The 22,661-nt window shown below is 41.6% G+C and overlaps 1 protein-coding gene across 10 annotated transcripts in view; it reads left to right on the forward strand.

Annotated features, from left to right (window-relative positions):
- The window catches only part of SNX31 (sorting nexin 31), a 30,787-nt gene that overhangs the window by 1,105 nt on the left and 7,021 nt on the right, over positions 1–22,661 (forward strand). For 6 of the 10 annotated variants that reach the window (XR_008820617.1, XM_056330583.1, XM_056330584.1 and 3 more), the window contains 9 exons: positions 5,525–5,639; positions 6,716–6,780; positions 7,076–7,175; positions 12,085–12,113; positions 14,916–15,026; positions 18,017–18,107; positions 19,768–19,855; positions 21,731–21,800; positions 22,348–22,440. Coding sequence is in view for 9 of the 10 variants with exons in the window: in XM_056330583.1 (XP_056186558.1) it covers positions 5,525–5,639; positions 6,716–6,780; positions 7,076–7,175; positions 12,085–12,113; positions 14,916–15,026; positions 18,017–18,107; positions 19,768–19,855; positions 21,731–21,800; positions 22,348–22,440 (762 nt within the window). In the remaining variant the exon portion in view is untranslated. Of the gene's footprint in view, positions 1–2,226; positions 2,398–5,524; positions 5,640–6,715; positions 6,781–7,075; positions 7,176–12,084; positions 12,114–14,915; positions 15,027–18,016; positions 18,108–19,767; positions 19,856–21,730; positions 21,801–22,347; positions 22,441–22,661 lie in introns of all 10 variants that reach the window. The other 4 variants (XM_056330586.1, XM_056330587.1, XM_056330589.1 and 1 more) reach the window with 3 other exon arrangements.

Raw genomic sequence — 22,661 nt, forward strand, 5'->3', positions numbered from 1 at the left:
GATAAAAGGCAGCATGTGATGTTGAGCTCTTCTGTGGAAGCTGCGTGGCTACCAGCCTTCTCTTCACTAGCCTGATCTCTTTGGCTTTTGCCACTCCTTGACTCAAAGCAAAATCTCTCCCAGCTTTTCTGTCAGTCTGGGCATGCAGTCATCCCTGCTGAGCAGCCTTATTTTACCTTGCCAGCCCTACTTTAGGGCCCTGTTTGATGAATGCTTCTCGTGGTAATGGGTTAGTAGGTGTTCCTTCTTTTGGCAGCCTCCTTGCTGTGCTGTGTTGCGGTGATATGACCACTCTGGAGTAGTTTTTCAGCCAGGTGGCCCCAGATGGAGGCCCATCTCTCACATCTTTGTGTGACTTCATAAGCAGTTGGAGCTGCACAGCTAAAAGGCAGTTGAGTCAGTAGCAGGGCTGCCATGTTTGCTGAGGTGTGCTCTTGTGCCCCAGCTCTACAATTCTTTTCCCTGTGGGAGCTCTCGCAGTAATATTTTTGCTTTGGTTAATGGAGCATTTTGGATAACATATCTGAACTAATAAACCAGGTTATATATTTGCTTGCTTTTTCTTTAAGGCTTACTGTTCTGTGCTCAAGAGGTTTTAACTCCATTAATGCTCTCAGCAAAACCTTTCCCTTCTCTGCATCCTTTGTAACTGACAGTTTGCCTCTTGCTGGGCTTTACAACTCATTAGCTGATTTTTATTTTTAATTCCTTCATTCCTGCTGTTGGTAGCTGCTATACTTGGTCTTCAAGCTTACAAGTGTATTGCTGTCCCTTAATTGTCTTCCCTATACTTATGTGAGGTTACTTATCTATAATTATTTGTAGCCTGTTCTGATTATTTTGCTTGAAATACTCTGAAGGTAGAAAAAGGCACACACACAAGAAGTCTTGAACTCCAGGGTACAGTAGTTTCACCCTCTTGACCAGATCACACGTGGTGTCAATGAAGCCCCATACATGCAACAATTCTGTGATGGATGCAGGATGTGAATTGGAAATAAGCTTCCCTCATGGACAGACTTCTGAGTAAATATACTTGACGGTATTTCTTGAACATTACTCTGGAGGATCTGTCTCTGACTCCTGTTGGATGTGGTGTTGTTGTGCCTCTGATCTCTTTAAAGGTGGCGATTTCTAAAGCACTGCTATTCCACTTCTACAAGTTCCTCTCCTAACTTGAAATACAAAATCAGGACACATGATTTTTGTTTGTGATGCTGTGCCTTACCTGCCCCTTTTTGTCTTGCTGTGCACTTTCCTGCTATCAATCGCTTTATATTCTGAGAGCACTTCTGTTGTTTGACACTCCCAAGCTCTGTTCCTTGGTGTATCCCAGGGCAGTTTTTCCCTACAAAAGGCCTGTCTGAAGGGAGCAGCTGTTCAGGGGCAGTGTAGGTGATGGAGTGTATGAGGTTTTGAATACACCGTTGAATGGAGAGATGTCGGTATACTAACTCTGAACAACATTTCCTTACCTCTAGGTGCCTTACCTGCAAATGGGATTCTCAGCCTTAAGCTGAGCACCCAGGGCAGATGGTATAGAGGGAGGTACAAACAACCAAGAATGATATCCTGAGATCTCGCTTAGAAGGGGTTGCTTAGGCAGGGCTGGCAGAAATGCTGAGGAGAGCAATGCATCTTTAGCCTTTCTCATCTTGTGGAGATGGACAGCTGAAGGACAGTCTCCCATTGCTTGGGATGAATGCCATGCATGTTGGGCAGCATTCCTTATTTGCACTTGCAGAAGAACTAAGATTTGTGTAGCCATCTCTGCAAATGACTGTGAGCAGCATCAGCAGGAGTGTCAATGGCGGGTGGATGTGTGTTTTAAGGATTTAAGCTTTGGCCCTAGATTTATACAAGGACAGCTAGGCAGAGCTCTACTGCAGCCATGCTCTGCTCTGGCTTTAGTTCTGTGGGGACTGCACATTGACCAGAGCACCCCTAATGGAGCTGCGGGTCTTTATTCTGCTTATGGAGAGGCAAGGCACTTTTGCAAGAACATATGAGTGACAGAAACTTCTAGAGTGTGGCTAGAGATTAGCTGGACAGTGGTTTGTGCTCTAAAAATGTTACTGGATTCCCTTGAAATTGAACTGTTGCTGAAGACAGACTTCCCCTGGCTTCCACCTTTTCCACGTTTGCATTTGCCTTTTCATTTTGGCAGCTGTTTAGCACATCCCTCTCTCTAAACACATATCATAATAAACCTACGTTCTGTTGTAGGACTGAGAGGAACAGATTATTTCCTGCAATTGTCGAAGTATTCACTGGTTTGCTTCAAGGCAGGGGGTAAACAGGAAGTGCCCCCTGTAGGGTTGAGAGTGAAATCCAGCACTGGTGGGTTCTAGTCCTGATGACAACCTCTACTGAGTCGGTTTGCAGCATCTGTGATTGGTATGAAAGCCTGTTGAGGAAAAAAGTTCTAAAAAAAAAAAAAAATCTGTTAATCACGATAAAACAATTGGGGGAAAAAGTAATTAAATATGGAAAACATTTTTTAAACTTCATTTAGCCAGTCATGTACTAGAAGAGTCTCACACCTTTGATTTCTTGGACAGTTTCTGCATACGTATAGTTTTATTTTCACATGAAAGATGTTTAAGTGTTTTTAATCTGAAAATTGTGTCTCTTCCTCTTCTTAGTATTTAATCGTGTAACTGAGAAGGAAATGCCCAGAGGCCTGTGCATTCTGTATATAATCCATACATAATAGCTTTATAGCTATAATGCTGCTCTATTTTTTACAGGCTAGCACTTTTGTTTCTGGTGCTGTGCCTGACCTCGGCATCTGCACACCTGTGATGGAGCATGGCCCTGGGTGAAATAGCTTGTCTAGACAGCATAGGCAGGACCTGACACCAAAACCCAAACCCATGGGATTAGACTAAGTAGGAGATAATAAATTCTGGTTGACTATACTTTAAAAATTATAATGTCTCCTGCTGAGAAAGGAAATATTTATTGCAGAAACATGAAAAAGAAACAGCACCAACTATGGCATGTGTCTTTGCTCCCCTTTTTGAAAAAATTAGGTCTTAAAGCTTAAAACTCCCTATTTAGGGAAACTGCTCTCTCTCTTTTAGGTAGAAATTTTGGAGGAAGGGCAAGTACCTCTTCTACCAGGCTGGAACATCTTGTCTGGGCTTCTAGCACAGTCAGATTTAAGCTTGTTCTTGTGATCCAGCCTCCTGTGGCCTTTCCTGCTACTTGCTCTTGAAGCTGCCTCTGTGGTGGTGAGCTGGAAGTGGAGCTGTGCAGCCTCAGTGCTGGGTTGTGAGCTGTGAGGCAGGAAGGCACAGGTGACTGCTGCGTGTTGTTGGCAGGAGCTGCATGTAGGGTCTGCAAAGAAGCTGCTCAGTCAGCATGTAGAGAGGCCAAAGGATGGGAGTCTTCCCCTTGGACAGCTTGTGGAGCAGGATGGCTTGGTAGTAGGTCTGGTCAAGTAGGTTCAGTCCAGAGAAAATGGCAATGCACAGGGCACCCTGGTTGGGGCTGAGATGCATCTTCTGCAGAGTGGCTTTAGGTTGCAGAAACAAACCCAGAGCCATGGTGGGGGGTGGAAATAGTCAGAAGCAGATTTTGGGTAGGGAGCTTATCTCTTACGGTGATGCTGGCCTGACAGGGCAGCAGGCAGCTGGCACCTGGCACCACCAGGTACAGTGTTGTTGTTGACTTGAATTTAAAATGTAGCTTAGGCTGTTGGGTTTGTGAAGACAAATATTGGCTAGTTTCATTCTGCTAGAATGAAATTTCATGCTGGTGGCTGATAGTTTGGTGGGCTTTCAGCACTGTACACAAATACGCACTTAAAGTTTATTGGCATTTTTCTTCAATTCTTTGAGATGTGAAAAAGTCCAATCAGTTGGGAGAAGTTTCTCTTCTCTGTAGCCCAGATCCTGAGGACACACAATTGTGTTTCAAGAAACTTACCAAGCAGCTGGCACTGAGATGAATTAATTATTTTAAGTAGGCCAGAGTCTTAGCTTGTGCAAACTGATGATAACAGGCGGCACCACTTTGTAGGTGAGGCATGGCCTGAACACAGAGGGAAGAGAGAGGACCTCCTTGTTGTCAGTGTGGCTCTGGCTTTCTAACTTCTGGCAATTTTTTTTGCTGTATCTCCTCAGTTTGCCTGCCTGTAGAGCAGAGATAATACTTTTCAGTCCCTGGGGGAAGATCACGTATGTGAGAGACTTTGAAGATAAACAGCACTCTATAGTAGCTATTACTGCTAGCTTCACATAAAACCAAAGCATGTAGTGTTATCTAACCCTTTTATGCTGTGTATCTCGGAGCAATTCATGCATATCTAATAATCAAGAACTTACAAATGACGGTGTGTTGCCAATGTAGGGAATGTGGAGCTGTGAGAGTATGCGCCTCTCCTGTTTTCAGCCAACAGGCAGGAAAGGGTATTGCTAATTCTTGCAGTAGTAAACTTTTCTCATCTTCAAGCTTCAGCTGCTGGAGTCATGTGAAGGACTTGAGCAGCCAAGGCCAGAGGGGAAGGTGTCATCTTTCGTATGATTTAGTGCTACTGATTGCCAAGTTGAATACTGGTGTTTCAAATTTAATTAGTATTAATGTCTCTGCATACTGTAGGAGTCTCATTTTACTGGTCAGATGCTGTATTGCTTTGATTTAGGTGAAGGAATGTTTCCAGGCGAACTAGCTGATTTTGCTGTGTTTAGTAATGTGCATATTGGGAAGGTAAACATAGCCTATCCTCCTCTTGAAATAATTTGCCTATAGCAGATTATTTTTACACTTCCAAGTGACTAACTACTGCCCAAGCCTATATTGGAGCTATCTTGCGTTAACATAAGATAATGTAATTGCAGTTCTTTAGTCCTTTCAGGCATGTTTATAAATGAGGTGGGGGTTTGTACAGAGATATTAAGCTCTTATTAGCCAGCTGATACAGCTGGAGGAAGAATCAAACTTTCAGATAGTTTACATTCCTGAAAGATTCTCTGCTTTTTGTTGGAGGTTTTTTGTATTCTTTTTTCTTTTGACAATATGAGATGATCTGATAAAAGTTACTACCTCTCATGCACAAAATAATAAAAACCTCTGAGGTAGCACAAGTCAAGGGCAGAAGTAGCCAGCTCTTAAAGTAGTTTTGTGAGCATAGATCAAAGCAATCCTGTATGGATGTATTGGGAAGAGAGGACTTCTGTAATCATATCTTGTTTGTCCATGAGGTGTGTAAGACCTAGCTAATAAGGTTGATACAATCCTACTTTTCTGGCTTGGATCAGGAGCTCAGAAGTGGTAAGACTAAGAATGATAAACTCCTCAAAAGAGGTTGCTCACTTGGACTGTCATCTGTTGGCTGCCCAGTCAAAGGCTTTGCCCTTGCTGTGGGCCCTGAGGGCCATCAGGGAGGTGCCGGGTAGGTACCCCATGCCCTTTGTAGGTCATCATGTCTCGCTGTCAAAACAAGAGAGCACTGAAAGCTCCTTGGAAGCTATGAATAGTTCTTCACTGATGTGGAACTTTCCTTTTGGGTGTTTTGTAGCTCAGGCAGCTTTTTGGGAGTGCTGTGCCTGCTTTTCCTCCGAAGTATTACCTGGCAATGACCAAGTCTATGGCAGATGAGAGACAGTCACAGCTGGAGCAGTATCTCCAGAACGGTAAGCTTGGCTTAAACCTTTAAGGATATGTCTACAATTGTCTGCAGAGCACTTTACCTTCTATGCTGAGCAAGGATGTATCTAAAAGGCTGGGGCTAAGCATTGCAGATCTGTCCTGTCTGTTGGTTCACTGGCTCTAGAACAGCAGCATATCACGTTTCTCTTATTTCTGAGGTGGTTGCCTTCCTGTAGCTTTCCCAAAATGTAAGGGTACAGTTTCACACTTAAACTTGACCCAACTTGGCCTTCTGGTGGCAGCCAGTAGTCTGGCTGTTTTCTGTTCCTCTGGATCAGTGAACTGAGCCACCCATCTCTGCTGCTTCACAACTGCCAGACCTGACATGTGGCCGGGTGTGAGAACTCATGGCTGGTGGGTAAAAAGAGGGAGGCAAAAATGACAGGCACTTGGACTAGTAGAAGTGTGGTATGGAACTGGGCTCTATATAAGCCCCTTCCCTTCAAGGGTTTCTAGGCAGACTTGTGAGAGCTATAACAAGAGCTTGTAGAAAATTTAAATCTCAGGTGCCATGTATTGTGTTATAAACCAGGTCTGCAGGATCCCTAGAATGAACCTCATGAGTTTCATGTGAGCCACAAATAAAAAAAAAATATTACTATTTCAATTACCCAAAAAGAAGGGTGTGTGAGAAGATGAACTTAAAGAGGTTTTGTAGCCTCTGGCCTCAGATACTTTCTGCCAAGATTTACAAAATAGAAGTGCAAGATTAGTCTTTAGAACCTTATTTAGTGATTTATCTTTTTCACTTGAGTATTCAGCAGCTCCTTTTAGAGTTACTGGCCATGAATGACCATGGAGTTACGTGGCCAAGAACCTTACTGTAGACTTGCTTTGGGAGAACAGCAAAACTACATGTGTTTTGCACTGTTTGTAGCTTCAGTGATTTAACAACAGGGTAGTAAAGGTAGCTGTGCAGAAACCAAAGGATGAATAAAATAGCACTGATGTTTTAACCAACAGTCATGTTGTATGCATCTTGGTTTTGGACGGTAGCCATGTTTCTCATCTTTTGGCTAAGTTTGGTTTCCTCCCTCCCTGTTTTCCTCCTGTTTTTCAGTTACTTTGGATTCAAATATTACCAACAGTGATGTCTTCATAGCTTTTTTCCGAAAGCTACAGCAGGTAAATTTTGAATTTTTCAGCCAAATACTGTTCTGTGAAAGAGTTGAAATATTATCCTACCTCCTGAGCCTCCTTGATGCTTCTTTTGCTGTCTTCCTTGCCTTGTGTTCTTAGTGCATTGGTCTGTCTTGTAAAGCAGTGAGTTCCAATGACAGAGTGCTCTCTGTGAAGCCTGGGTGGCAGTAATAATAGTATTGTTTTGTCCGTGTACGAACTTGTTTCCCACATGGAAAGAACTATTTGCTTTGTTTTTATATCCTGTGGCATATCTGATGAATCTTTTGCCTCTAAACAGCTCCCAGAAAAGTCTTTGTCAGAGCTCAATAGAAGGATTACACACATTCTTGAATTTTGCAACTGTAGATGCTTTTTGGTAGTGTCAGTGCTTTGGACTGGTAAGTGTATTGATGACTGGTGTGAAAATGTCATGTTCTCTTATCTTGCAACTGCAGTGATGGGCAGAATCTGGCATGTGTTTTGGTGGTTCCAACCTAGATGACTTTTGAAATAAGTTTTAATGTGGTCCATGACATGTATGATCTTTCTTTGGCAGGCCTGGAGCCTGGATATAGCTCTTGTGTCTGAATTCCACAAGATGCCATATGTCGCTTTTCTTCCCTTACCTCCTCTCCACTTGCTGTGGCTCTTATGGATGGTAGTGTTTTGGAGTAGGTGTGTGCAGCATGACTCCCAACAGCATTTTCAGGGAGGGGGATGATGCTTTAATTTTCTGGCAAGTGCTTGGCATGCTGCTAGTGCTGTTGTAACCTCACTTGCAATGAGTTGTTCTGGAGAGAGGGAATGTTTTGAAGGACTGTTTTGTGACTTGAGAGCTCTTCACTTGCTATATTTGATCAAGGTATGTAAGGGGAGTTCAGAAATGCTATAGAAAATGGTGTGAAGAAATATTCCTAACAAATTCTGGAAAGGTTTTTCCTATATGCCTTGTAAATAAAAAGATACAGTTTATTTACAGTCTTTTAAATTCAGACCTACTGAAGTGCTCAAGACAGTGAATGAAAAGCCCCTGATTTTCTTTTGTGAAAACCAGTCTCTCTAGTTCTGATCCCATGCCTGTTACAGCCCTACAGATTACTCCCAACAATTACTGCTGAGTCTTAATTAGTCTTGATGAGACTGATAACAGGTCTGCTAAAGAAAGTTAAATCCATCAGGAGTGCCTGCAATTTGCCCTCAACAGTGTCAAATGACTTTTTTTTTTTACAAAGTTCTGGCAGGAAATAACTCTTCAAAATGCATGTTTGCAGTGTTTAAAGATGTCTTTTGGCATGCCAGTATTGTGGTTTTCTCTTAACATACAATCAGAAATTATGCTGTATATTTTAAGTTTCTTTACTGTATGCCCTTTTGGTGAAGAAGGGCGATTTGGTAAGTACATGTATAATACTTGATTTTTGGATTATGTACATATGTGTGCGCTTGTTAAGGCATTTGATGACTGTGCTGCCAAAAGAAGTCAGTTATTTTGTTGAGTTCAAGGTAGGCATTGAATTATACCTTAGTTAGTGCAAGGTCAGCATGTTCTCAAGATGTAAAATTAACTCAAATTTCTGTTCCACAATACAATGGATTTTCATACACAATGTTTAGGCTTCCTGCTTGGCAAAGGCAGTAGTTCTACAGCATTTTTGTTTACAATTTAAACTTAAAACGGTTACACTTACATAAATTACTGCTTCATAATACAAATAGCAATAGTGCTTTATGTGTTCTTTCATTCTGGTAAAGAACAAACTCCTAAGAGACGAAATAACTGTGTGAAAGACAGGAGTGCATCCACTGTCATTAGCTGTGCACAGTGCCCTTTAATTGGTGTAAGTGACGGCTGAGTAAGTATTCATTTTGGCTATTAAAGAATCTCACTCAAACTGGCTTTGTGCATGTTCCAGTATTTATTAGTATACTGTCATTTGTGAGATGTTTTATGGCAGAGTGACAAAATTCCTGTAACAGGATCGAAAGACATGGAGTGACGTTCATCTTTAAAGCACCTCTGTACTGTTCTTTCCTCCTTCTCCATTGTTGAAGGTGTGTAGGCAGCACTCTGCATCCTACACGTTGCTTAGGAGGGAAAACATAGGGTTGCAGTGTTACTGCTACTTAATGTTAAAACCAGGCATTACCCCAAACTTGCTGCTGTTCATGTTACATTGCAAGAAGAATGATTAATGAATAAATGGTCATTGAAATGATGAAATAACATGCTCCATGTCAATGACACGGACTGGCTTGGAGTAGTCAGTCTTGGCTACCTGAAACAAGCTAGTGCACACCTGTACAAGTGACCCGCCAGCTAATGTGGGGGAACTGGCAGGTGGTGGTGGACAGGGAGCAGTCAGCCACTTCTCGGCCACCACAGCTGTTCATTGAGCACAGGTCTGTCTGCAGGTAAAATCAGTGCAGCTTTCATAATGGAAACCTTCAGGTTTGATAGAATGAGAAAACGGGAAACCAGAAGTGAATGAGATTGCCAGACTAGGGTGGTTTTTTCCTAAAAATTCTACTGATTTTTTTTTTTTCACCTTCACTTCTGTCTTTCATTATGAAAGAGCATAGAGCTGTCCTCTTAAGTAGTCTGCTAGTGCTTGCATCGTTTTCTTGGCTTGTCTTAAAACCAGCAGCGTTTAAGCTTCTAGCTGAAGATACTTCTGTATGTAACTGACTAAAATAGAAGATGCAAAAGAAAAATCAAGCTGGATTTAAGACCTTTTTTTTTTGTCCTTGTCCTGTGTTTTGCTTCTGAATGGGATTGTGAAGGGTGTGCCAAGACCATGGCTTTATTGCAGTTGCCTGACAGTATTGAACGCGACTCCTCTGTATCAGGACTGTCACACCAACTAGCTATATCCTCCTGATCATATCTAACAGGGCAAACTTTTCAAGGGGGGACAAGCCCATGCAGGTTAACCCAGCTTTCCAGGCCCCTGTCTTTGTCCAGCACCACCTTTGCCTGTTGCACAAGTTGTTAATGTTTTGCTCCTTATAGCAGGCATGCTCTGGCTGTTTCCCCAGCAACGTAATCTCATGGGAGGAGTTGCCAGGGGACAGCAGGGCTCCTGACACATGGGGAAGCAGCTTGGCACGGTGGATCTCTTGCTCAAAACTAACATTGCTGAAATAATTACCAACAGTATTGTGTAGCAGAGTTGAACAACCTAACACATAACCTCCCTGTCCCTCTGCCCTTCCAAACTCTGCAAACTTTGTCAGTGACCACGCTGAAGAGACAGATTCAATATCTGCCCCACTACCTCCAGCCCCTAAAGATAAATGGCACAGCTCTTCACGAAGTCGTTTGAGATGACTGTTGTGGCTGTGTTGTGTCGTCTTTATCATCAGGAGAAAGATGGCGTGAGCAGGTACATACATCCCTATCAGTCTCGTTTTAATGCAACTCCTCTATGTCCTTGAATGTAATTTGAGACTACGAACTGTCTCTGTTGGGCACCCATGGAGTAACTTAGTGTATTCAGGATGTGGCTGTGAGGACAGCCAGTCACTATGCATTTATGAATAAAATTGAGACCTATTTTCTTGCAGCAGCAGAGGTTTGGAGTTAGTGATCTAGGAGGCTAACCTACCAGCAACACACACTGGAAAAAACAACAGCTATTAGCATGAACAAAAGGATTCAGGTGCTGGTGAAAGGACAGATGAAAAGTTTGAGTACTTGAGCAAATAGAGCCAAGCAGTGCCTGGTATCAGGCAAAAAGCAGTGTTCTTAAGTGTTCCTTTATCAAAGAACTCAAATGTAAGGTGGTTTTCTTTCTGAAGAGCAAGCATGGGGCTGAGGACTGAATACCATAGGAAAGCTGTGGTGTGTATGTGATTGAGAGAGTGTAGGTAAAATGTAACCCAGAAATCTTCAGGTGTTACCTGGAATCAAAGCTGGTTTGATTATGGGCTGCATTTTCTTGAATAGAGCCCCTGTCTCTGACCACGCAGCCTCTGCTTCTCGGCACTCGCAACACACTTACCATATGTGCATTCAATGAAGGAAGGCACATTTGTAACATCCCTCAGTATTCATTCATAGGAACTTAGAAATGTGTTCCAATGTGTATGGACATAAACAGAAGTCTAGCTGAGTAAGATTTCAGCATTGCTCCAAAAATATTATTTATTTAGTGTCAAACCCGGTTGGGCTTCTTATTTATGAACTTAAAGGTGCAGCTGGCAAATTCCCTTATTTTCAGACTTTTGTGTGCTGGCCAGGGGGGAAGGTTTCTGCCTGTTCTGAAGAATTTTATTCAAGGATGTCTATTCTATTTTTGTTTCAATGTTAACATACAGGTCAGTCCCCTGACCTGCTGTTATTTTCAAATACGTTGTAATAAGGTCCTCTGTTCTCACCCTTTCTCCTTTCATGTCCTATGCTGCTTAGCTGAACAACAAATCCATTGAGAGCTTGCTGAGGGCTCAGATTATTTTATCAGAGGTCAACACCAAAGTCACTTAAGTTTCTAATGGAAAACTGGGAGGAAAAAAGGTATCTAGGTGGTTTTTTTTTTTCTATGGAGCAAATATATAATGAGTATCTTCTTGGGGTTTTTGTTTACTTTTGGTTTTTGTTGGTTTCATGGGTTCATTCTGGTGGGGTTTTTTGTTCTGTTTGTGTGGTTGTTGTTTGTTTTTTTTTTAAACTGTTCTTTTCATCAAAACGAAAAGCCAAAGAAAATCCCTCACCAGCTCTGTATTATTCTGTGTTATTCTATTGACTGAACTGTGTTTCAAGCTACTGGGACAGGCTAGTGGGGGTTAGGCAGCAGTTCTAGATGTTTATGAGGAGATTCTACCACAGGTAACAGTGTCAGCATTAAGGGAAGGTTCAAATAAGCAGTAGTAAGGGATAAAAGAAAGTGTCCGATTCTAGTCACATGGTATCTTCCCTGAATTTCAGGAGCAAAAGAGTAGGAAATGTGAAAAGTATTACAGAACATGAACTGTTGCCAAAATACAGGTGGTTTTTTTGATGTTGGTGTCTGTTTTGAGTAGATGAGACTCTGACTTTACTGCCTTTTCCAAAACTAAAATAGCAGCCTGGGAGAAGATCTGAACTCTTCGGACTCATTGCTGGAAATTTCCTTCAAAAGTATTTTTCTGTCCATTTTGGAAGTGGTTGGGATTGCCTTGTACACTTACTAAATGGATTAATGCTAACACTGAATAAATGCTCTTCCGTTTGTATTTGTATTTAACTTGTGCTGGATTCACTTGTGTTGTTTTAGTGGCATGTCTGTATTTGTATTTCTTCACTTAGCACTGTCTTCTCCTGCCTTACAGACTGCACTGTTTCCTCCTTTTGTTTTTACGTAAGTAAATTTTTTTTGGTCTCAACAATACTTCACTGATAAGAGGCTAAACACAAATATTTATAACATTGAACAATGTATGGAGTTTCTGGCATGGACAATTCTGCCTCTGCCTTCTGGGGTAAAAACGTGTGATAAAAGGGGGGGGGGGAGGAATCCCCAAATGCAACGATTTGAGTTCTTACTTCTGGTTTGCTGTGTCGTAGCCGTATTAAGAGAACAATAATCAAAAGTTGGAGATAAGAAAGTAGGGAATTTGTCCCCAAGGCCGTGAAATCAAGCTGTGCCTGCAGTTCAGTAGTGTCAAATAAGATAAAGCAGTTTTTAAAAGAAGACTAGGAAAGCACTGGTTTAAGTATTTAACAGTGATACCTAATATGACCTTTCTAGATGGGACTGAGATTTTGCTTTGATACAGCCTTTCTTTTAGAGCCTCAAATCAATCTGCCTACTAATATGTTGCATGGTGTTCTTGGAGAACTCAGGCTGCTTGGGAATAGCTTGAAAGTTTGGATCATGCTTTTCTTCCCTGCATGACTGCTGAGTAGTGAGGTGGCAAGCAGGGTAGAGTGCGTCAAGGTGTGACTCTGCCTTTAAGTGGCAGAAGGGTAAAGTGACCTTTGTGTCTCTGAGCCTGGGCTGCCAGAGTGGATGAGGTGGCCTGCACCCAGGCTGTGAAAGCTGCAGGAGGAGCAGTGGAGAATCCGGCAGAAGTAGATGCATAAAGTGGTCCATGTCCTTTCTGCATTGGAGCTTCAGCATGAGCAGCCCACACCTAGAAGTGCTTACTGTACTGCATGAGCCTTTGCACTCGCCTTCACCCCCTGGCACTGCTGAGTCCTGAGTAGCAAACAGGCTGTGTAGTGACCTGCTTGCCCTTTGTTGAGTCAGTAATGTCTTTGCCTCACCCTGATGTTTGCATCCCATGCTTGTTCCACATTGCACATATAGTTTTATCACATACAAAATGTTTCATATTGAAATATGTGTGCCAAAGGTATTTGTGGGGAAGTGTCTGCTCCTTCCTGTTTGAGGAAAGTAGTAAAGTACTGGGGTAAGCACAGGAGATGATCCTCGATGTGAGAGAGAGAGGGGCTTTTGTATCTGTACAGAAGCAAAGTTATGCTTATTTTAACTAAGAGGAATGAACTAGATCTGTCTCTTGGATAAGAAATAAATTAGTCTGGGGATAAAGATTAAATCTGTGTGGATTTGTAGAAGGACACTTCAGACAGGGCATTGGCTAGTGCCTTGAAGAGGTTCTGTTGTTCTTTAATACATGCAAACAGATGTATAGGCATGCAGATGTGTGAAATACTGGGCATCGGGAAAATCTGTGGGAAGTCCATTTAAATAAAAAGATTGTCTTGGTTTGGTTTTCCTCAAGACCTTTTTTCCCCACATATCATTCTACAAACTTTTGACAACATGTTCTTAATTTTTAGATGCGGTGGAAGAAAACGCTTCTTGTTTGCATTTGATCTGACCTTGAAATAACTCTTAATTAAGCTAGATTTACTGGAAAATGTGCTCTTTCTGACTGAAAAGTTACCAGTCTGAGTCATACGTCCTAGCATGTTCTCCAAAGCACCAAAAGAGGGGTAATGCAGCACACAGCACAAATGTCAGCCCTGCCACCCTCTCTTGCTGACATCGCAGGAGTCAGGAAATGCTCCTGTACATGGGTACCATAAAGATTCTGCAGCGAGATACTGAGAGTACTTGAAACCTAAGGGCTCCCAGGGAGCCTCCCATATGTTCCACCAGGCTAGCAAAGGTGGATACAAGCAATTAAAATCTAATATTGCATGCAGTATATAAAATTACAGCATTTTTCTCCACTATGAATCTCAAGGGACGTACCTCTCCTTAATAAAAATGCCAGAAGGACCATTGCTGTCCTTTGATGCAGGGGAGTCAACAGGAAGAGAAGCTGCGGTGATGAGCTGCTGCTGCCTCATTCAGATGCATCCCCAGGGGAGTTGTCAAATTAGTCTCCATCCTCTTGAAACAAGTAACTGACTTCTCATGCATAGCAAGGCATGGGGCTTTCTGAGTTTGAGTCTTTTAGGGGAAATATAAAGTCTTGATATAAAACCAGTGGAGGTTACCCCATTGCTGTGCGCTACCTCAAAGTTAGAAAGATGTTTCACTTCTAGTCTGACTGTGTCTGTTGTCAGCTGACAGCTGATGGGTCTGGCTTCTGTACTTCAGTTTTCCAAATTGCAAATTGCCCTTTAATTATTTAAGGCAGCTCTCTGAGGCCACTTACTTTGAGACCTGTTTTCTCATTAATATTTCCAGGTTTCTTCTTTATATCCCCTCTCCGTTCACAGTGGGTTTGAACCTGGGGTACTGGCACTGTGCAGTATTCCAGTAGCAGCGGCGCTGGTATATTAAGATAACATAGCCTCATTATTCTTACTGGAAGCTTTCATATTTATAGGTACAGGGATGCATTTTTTCCTTTTGGCAAGATTGTGACTTTGAATATTCACATGCAACTCTTCATCCACCTCCTCTTTTTTGGAGTCTTTACTCCCTAGGACAGTGATGGCATCATTCCTACAAACAGTGAGACACTAGGTAGCATGTGCTCAGCTTAACATTGAAGTGACCCTCCTTTGATTCTGCAGTATCTTGCCACTTGCTGTGCTACATAGGGTTAGTTTTTTTTGTCATCTGCAAGCTTTAAATAATTTTAGTAAGTTACTGTTTACTAAATAGTAATTTCAGTTGTTCAGCACCTTCAGAAGGGTTCCAGCAGTATGGAAAGCAAAGTGTTCTGTTTCTGCCTAACAGGACACATTTAAGATCCAAACCCAGAGAGCCTTTTTGGATGTTTACCTCGCTGATGGCAGCAATATCAAACTCGATATCCAGACATCGGACACTGCAGAACAAATATTAGAGGTAATGGGTTTCTAGTATTGTGTTGAAATTTTCCATTTGTGAGAAGTGGACAAAAATGAAGATAAACTCGGTCAGGAAAGGGTAGAAATCCTTGTTTGAAGACATACAAGAATATATTCTGTGTTTTTTGAGAGGTTTATTGTACTAGGGGTGAAGGGGGTAGGGGGCATTGCTGATTTTGCAGATGAGCTTTTTTGGTTCCTACGTTTGTCCATAATTTACCTCTTAATGTTATGGGTCCTCTGCTTCTATGGCATTTGGCTGTCAAGTTCACGTTTTCTTCATGTATCATAAAATACATACTATTCCTTATGGGGACACATTCTTAATGAAAGACCCCTTTGGTTTAGCATAGCGTGGGTGAAAGTTCTTCCCACTAGTCACAAATTATGGTCTGGTCTTGACTTGTGTCTTGGCTGGTACACTTTTGTTAAAACTTAACGTGCAGCTGGTACATCTTCTTTTTCTGCATGCTTCTCCTTTGTTTTGTGTCCCTTAACGCTTGCTGTGAAATTGTGGGACTTCCTTTGCAGTGTTGGTGCAGTTCTAGCATTGTGGCTCTGGGATGTCCGTAACAGCTGTTGTAATACATACAGTAAACAATTGCTAGTTACATTTTGAAACCAGTAGCAACCAAATGTTGTTTACACAACTGGCTGGCTTGTGATTGAAACTTTCAGCTGAGGTTCCCTTCTTATGCCAGGAGAGGAGGAGCAGCAGTGGCTCAGCATACTTTGTGTGTTACACATGTGTGCATGAGCAAGACTGAAGCCTCTTCCTCAATTGCTCCCGTTTCCTAATCTTAACAGCAATAACAAAGCACACACTTGCTGGATTGGTACTCTTTGTCATGGGAATCTGAAAATTCCTATCATGATACAGAAAATTGTGTGGATCTCTGTGCCTTTGCAATCTGAGTTTGTGGAGATAGTTCCCAGGTGGCCATTGGTACAAGGAAACTGAACATGAATTCACTCTTAGTCTGGCTGCAGCACACACAGTATCTGTGCAGCTGCCATGAGTTGGGTAACACAGGGTAACCCCTTAAGAGTTTATTCTGCCACTGGGGTTTGCACCATCTGAGGTGATGCCAGGACCAGTTTTTCCAGGGGAAGGTAAGTGTCAGAGTTGGCCTTAGACCCTCCTAAGACAGGAGACTTGTGGGATGAGAGATGCTGAAAGCAAGTGTTGGGGTTGGCAGGGAGATATGAATTTTGATTTGGGGAGAGGGAAGCAGGTGTTAATAGGGTGGAAGAAGTAAGGAGACATTTTTAAATAGGAGACTTGCATAGGGACCTTGAGTACGGAAACAATTTGCTAATACACTTTAAAAAATACTAATAATTTGTGCTTGATAAACTTCTCAGTTTTGCAGTGGGTCGAGGTAACTTCCAAGCTAGACAGTGGTGTTGTATGTTGCTTTGTATATTGCATTTATAGATGTTTAATGTTTATGTGACAATGCAAAGAAACAGTGATATTTGAAATGCTACAGACACCATTTCTTCTCTTGTTATCTTACAGATGAGATAGGACTTTTAGGAATTATTTCGCTTTTGTCATTGTAAATGGCCTACCACATTCACTGTTCTTTTGCAGTGGAGGTACATTTTTGCAACCATCGCTCCTGAACATCCTGGTGCTCAGGCAGCATATACCAGCTTGTGCTTTGATCTGAGAAATAAAATAAGTCAAATTCCTACTGAATCCAAGATCTGTGTTTGACATTCTGGGAAATGCCATCTGGTACGCTTAGTGTTATGCTACTAAGGGATAACACGCTGAAGCTCTGTGGGCTAATTTCTAAAAGTAATTTGTGGGGACTTCTTAGAACAGAGGAGACAGAATGAAAGATGGTGCTGCTAATAACTTTTTTTTGTCTTTGTGTTCGGACTTAAACTTTCTTCCCATTATACCTGGTGTCTGAACAGAGTGTGTTTTATGCTCTGCTGCCCTCTCCGGTAACAGCCCTGATGTTAACAAGTATAAAGAAAACTTCATGAATATGTTTTTGACTTGGAACAATTCTTACCAACCTATATTTAGTTTTGATGTCTGCTTTTTTTCCATGCACAAAACCATAATCTGATTTTTAAATCAGCTGATATAGTGTGAGAAAACCCTTCTGAACTGTGGAGGTGAGTGAATTTACAATGCTGTCACTGACACAGAGCTAGAAGTGTTTTGGGATTGGCACTCTTTAGAAGATGACTGAAAAGCAGTACTTCCACCTTATGCTCAGACAAAGAAAGTCCAGCTTCTCTGACCAAATCACAACTCCTCTATCAGGCTGCACAATCTGCCAGATAAGTTACGACAGGAGTATTCTCAGGGGTGTTTTCTTGCAGTTGCCACACCACTTTCCTGAGCAAACTTCAGGAGTTTATAGTCGCTGCAGAACTTAGGAATGCTCTGATGGTACTGTGCTCTTTTGGGTTATGGCTGCTTTAATTTGTCAGAAGCCTTCACACAGAATTGTAGAACCCCACAAGTAAGACTGGTGCTTTCCATAAAGGGGCAGGGCTTGCAAATGTTTCCTAGAGAACAAGAGGATTCTATCAGCTTGGAAAATACACAAATCTTGTAAACAAACAAACAAACAAACAAAAAAAAACAACCCTATCTGTGATGCTCATGAGCAATGTTGTTAGCTCAGCACACAGTGCTCATTGTACAACAGGGTTTGAGGGTTTCGTAGTAAAGATCTGGAATAACATGGCAGATGCCTTGTGTTAGAGGATACTTAAAGGCATCATGAAGCAGTAAATGTTTTCTGTTTTATTACATTTTTATGTTCCTTTGAAACTTATGAAACTTTGAAACTCTCAAGTGCTGCAGTATAGGAACGGTTATATTTGCTTCTAAATGGGTAGTTAAATGAGACATAAGGGAAAATTTAAAAACAAGTAATTTAGGTTAACAGGTATTAAACTTTTTTCTTTATTCATGCTAATGGATAGCTAAGCTTCTGACCTTCCTTGTTTTTAAAGGTTACATTGTGCAAGATGGGGCTATCAAGAGAATTAACAAAATACTTTAGCTTATTTTTCTTTCAAGATCACGATGATGGAGTACTCTCTGGTAAGTTTTACAAGGTGCTTAACTTAGCCCTCCCTTGGCATTTTTTTTATTGTTGTTGTTGTTGGCTGCAGTTACTGAACCTGGAGTCTGAACAGAGCTTGCATGAATCTGCTCAGGCTGAAAGACCCATCCTGTCTGATAAACCCCCTCAAGCCCTCTTCCCAAATGGCTTGGAAAGTGGTAGTGGGAAACAAACTATGGCAATAGATAGTGTGGTGCATAGGTTAGACTTTCACATGTGAATATTATGTCCCTTTCAGTTTACAAGACATGTAGCAAGTTTAGCACATGGAAACTATTGAGCATATCATTCTTAATCAGATGGCCATACCTACATAAAACAGTTCTCAATTTACAGGTCACATGCTAAGTTTAACAATGGGACAGGAAACTCTTTTGTTATATTTATAAAGAATGTCTGTGGCTTACTTTCCTTGATATCATGACATGTTTCCTTTCTTAAGTGACAGAAACGTAAGTTTGACCACGATGGTACTGAGCAAGCTGTAAATCAGGCTTGCGATTCTCTTTATGGCTGTAAAATGTGAAGGGGCTTTTATGTCCTCATTGGTCTGCTGTTTCCCCTGTGGGCAGGGGTGTGGATGAGGCTGGATGCAGACCTGGCATGGGGATAGGCTCTGGCCACGTCAGGGAAGTGAATGCAATCTTTGCTGTTGCTTGGACTAAAGTTAGGCACTGCAGCCTCTCTGTGTGCCTTGACAAGTCATTTAGCTTTTTTCAGTCTTCTCATTGCCATAAATATGTTAATGCTCTTCTGAACCTTTTCAAGATGAAAGTCTGCTGGTAAACTCAGGCTTACTCAGTGGGGTAGGAACTTTACCGTCTGTGTCTATTTTAGTTATCATTGCCCTGCCTCCTTCTCTCTGGCTGTGAAAAGTACCTGCCAGTACACAGAATCCCTGGCTGTTACTATGTCTCAATGTATCTAAATATACAGTGTATATATAAAATGTGTTATATTTTATAATCTACTGCAGTTGCAGATGGATTTATTTTTGCCTTCTATTGTGATATATTCTGATACATAGAATAGAAAAGTTCTTCAGTTGATTACATTTCTATGCATCTCTAATAAGCCTCACAAATACATCATAACCCACAGTCCACTGCCAAAACGTTTAGGTGCTCACGTGCTTAAAATGTCATATTTAAGTGTTCTGCTAAATTGTGGCACTAGCTTAGAAATAAATGTTTACAGGTTTGGGTGTTTAGACACGTTTTCATTTTTAAAAAGTTAGCAGGAAAGTAGTGACCTCTGAAGAGTGTCATGCTTTTCTTACTGTACTTCAGTTACACTGCTCTTCTCTGGTGTTCTGTTCAAGGAAAGCACCAGTCCTGGAACTTGCATCCACATTTCCTTTAAATGCAGAAATATTAGTCCTGGTTAGCTGTGTATTGAGAGAACACTGTTCTGGAAGAGCATAGTTTAAAGGAGCAGAGATGTTCTGTAAGTAATAGAGCTATGTAACTTGAGACTCAGAAGTGAAGAAGATAACTAACCTGTCACCCTACTCTACCCCAGAACTTAAGTTCTCTTCCTTCTCCAAAAGCACATTGCTAACCAGCACTGATACATGAAAGTAGCTGGGTTATTTCACTAGATCTCAACAAATGTCTCTGTTTTTTCTTCTTTTCCCAGTGGTGAAAAAAGTGGCAGAATTTGAACTTCCTTATGTGAGTCTTCAGAGCATGAAAGTGTTGCACTGTAAGCTTGGGATCAGAAAGTGGTGAGCGAGAAGCTACCAAAATGCATGACGACTGCTAAGAACAGGGAAAGAAATCCCTTGAATAACTTAAAGTCTTTAAGCCTCAACAACTTGACCGCTTTTCTGAGGCCAATTTGTTACTGGAATTGACTGGTTTCTGTGGCCCTGCATGTTTTAAACTTTGTCACTAGTATTCCTGAAGTGTCCTTTACTGCAGCTAGCTATTTATTCCCTCTTTCTTTCAGAATCCATAGAGAGGTGCTTTGTAGCTGCCTGCCTCCGATTTTTATACCTGCATAAATGCAGTGATCACAAATGGGAATATACCTGTAAACAGTATAGATGAGAACTTTGAGTTCTGAGTTGTAAGCTGCAGCTCTGTTTGAGCAGAGTTTTTATTTGAAGTGCTCATTTCTGTATGCTAATATATGTAATATCTGAGGCCATAGCTTGAGCATTTCTTCTGGGAAGTGGCCTGGCTTAAGCAGCAGAGCGCTATTCTCCTTTCATTTGCTCACACACGGTTGCTTCTCCTCAGTTACACTGGTAGAACTGTGTGGACAGACATGATGAACTAGACTGGCAAGCTAATCTGACCTAAAAATAAGTTGCTGGCTGTTTATTTTTCTTTATTTGGTTTGCTGGCCTATTTTTAGCCTGGGTCAGCCCTGCAGTTTTGTTTGCTGCACAGCAAATGGTTGTGCTGACTTGTGGGTGAGGATAAACCCCAGGGACAGGGAGTCTGGTGCCAAAGTCCTGCTTGTCAAACAGTGCCCTAAGGGTGCAGTTAGGTAGTATAGCGAGCCAGACTAATGGCTCACTGCTGTGCTTGTGGTCTGGTCTACTCCTCCCTACAATGAAAAAGAAAAAAGGGCAATAGATTTTTGCATGCTTAGTGAATTGTATTGGCTACATCAGATGAATGCTAGAGCAAGGACTATGGTTGGGAGCAGAAGAGGAAGAATGGACCATGCCTTTTGGTGGCAGCAAGCAAGGTTGCATGGCTTGAAGGTATACAGAAACCTGTTGTCTGATGCTTGTAATTTGCCTGGTTTAAATCTACTGGGCTAGCGCCTGGCTTCTACAAAGCTTTCTCTGTTTCCCTATATGTGCCCATACAAACTGCAGAACCTAGCAGCCTAATGAAAGAACTGTGTGGTTCTAAGCCATGACAAAGTGACTGAGTAGATACTGCTTCATCTAGCACTGCTTTAAAGCACAGAGGTAGGAAATGACAATCCTGGGGTTGTTTGAATGTTGCAGCGTATCGCCTGTGCACTGTAATACATCTGTACTAGCCATGAAGCCCATGCTAGCCATGACAGTTCATACTGTCATATACACTTACCTAGGCTGCTTTAAATAAAATGGCTCAAGCTAGCTGTTCCGCTATGGCACTTGGATAACTGAATATTTAACTTGCTTTGTTGCTGTACTGATCTGATCCTGCAGCAGTTCTACAGCAGTTAGTACTGCAGATGGCTAGTTTAAGGTTAGGTCTTGTATGTCAGTGCTGCACCATGGCAGTGGGTGCTCTGGGAGCCTTACCAGTTTTTATGTAGACAAACCCTGAGTTGTTTGAGAAAAGGAGGAGGAAAGCTTTGGTTCTGAATTTTAACTGTTACGTTTGGTACCACCAAAATCAAAGTGGAGAGATTGGAAATAACTAACCTCAGGTTATCTATTCTGCTACAATGTATAAAGAATGAGTATGGGATGCACTTTGAAGGAACTGTGTTTTGTTCTGGTTTTGTGTTGGTTTTTTTTTTTTTTAATCTGAATAATGGATCTTTCTGGGTTGTGCTCCCATGGTATTTAGCTGAAAAAACCAAAATGCCATATTTAGAACCATATCTTCATATGTTATTACTTTGTTTCCCCCTTGGCTTGGAAAAGGTATATGGATCCTTCTCTTGATACACTGCTGATGGATTGTAGAGCTTCACTGAATTTGCTGTATATGCAGGTAAAACTGAAAGGGCCTTATAATTCTAGAAGTTAACTTCCCCACGTTAATTTCATGTTTTACACAGATTCTTGAAATGTTTGTAAATGGTTCCTGTTTAGCACTGCTTTGTTGCACTTTCCTAAGTACTGGGTATAGCTGTTGATCATGTTCTTCCCCTCTCCCCGCTCCCCTCCCTTCAAACTCATGTGCTAGAGATGCTAACTCATCTATGTGTTGTGCATGGGAAAAGTATTACACAAAAAAGGGCATATTTAGGTATCTATCCACTCTATTTTCAAGTGTCTGTATGTACCTGTGGGTCTCTAATGTGTAGGCATTCTGCCATGGTATGAGAGCATTTGATTTCTGAACTGTTGGTGTGTTGAGTTGTGCTAGCTTTGGAAACTACTAATTCAGGAGAAAAGAACAGTGTAGAGTGAAATTGTCCCAAAATCAAAGGCCTTGTTTAAAAAAAGGTTTATGTGTATGTGTTTTTGAATGCTTGTGTGTGAAAGGAAATATATTTTTGCTGACTCCTTTTGCTATTTTAAACACTACTTTTAAGGCAATCCAGGAAGTTGAGAGGAATTGGGTTAAACCAACAGAAGGTCAGATGCAGGAACTTGAACTTCTGCAAAAAAATGCACACAAAGTAAAGGTAAAAATTTTAAGACCAATTTAAGCAGATCAAAGGAGTGATTTTTTGAAGCAATGATACTAGAGGCTGTGATGTTAAATATAAGCATGATTTTGTGGGGTGGTTTGAGCTAGAGACCCAGGTCTCCCATCTCCTGGTCAGATACTGAACCACCAAACAGAAAAGGAGGTTCCCATCTCTGCTAGCACTTTAAAATATCCCAACAGAGTGACTTGGATCTC

This window comes from Falco biarmicus, chromosome 3 (genome assembly GCF_023638135.1).
Source record: "Falco biarmicus isolate bFalBia1 chromosome 3, bFalBia1.pri, whole genome shotgun sequence".
Taxonomy (NCBI): domain Eukaryota; kingdom Metazoa; phylum Chordata; class Aves; order Falconiformes; family Falconidae; genus Falco; species Falco biarmicus.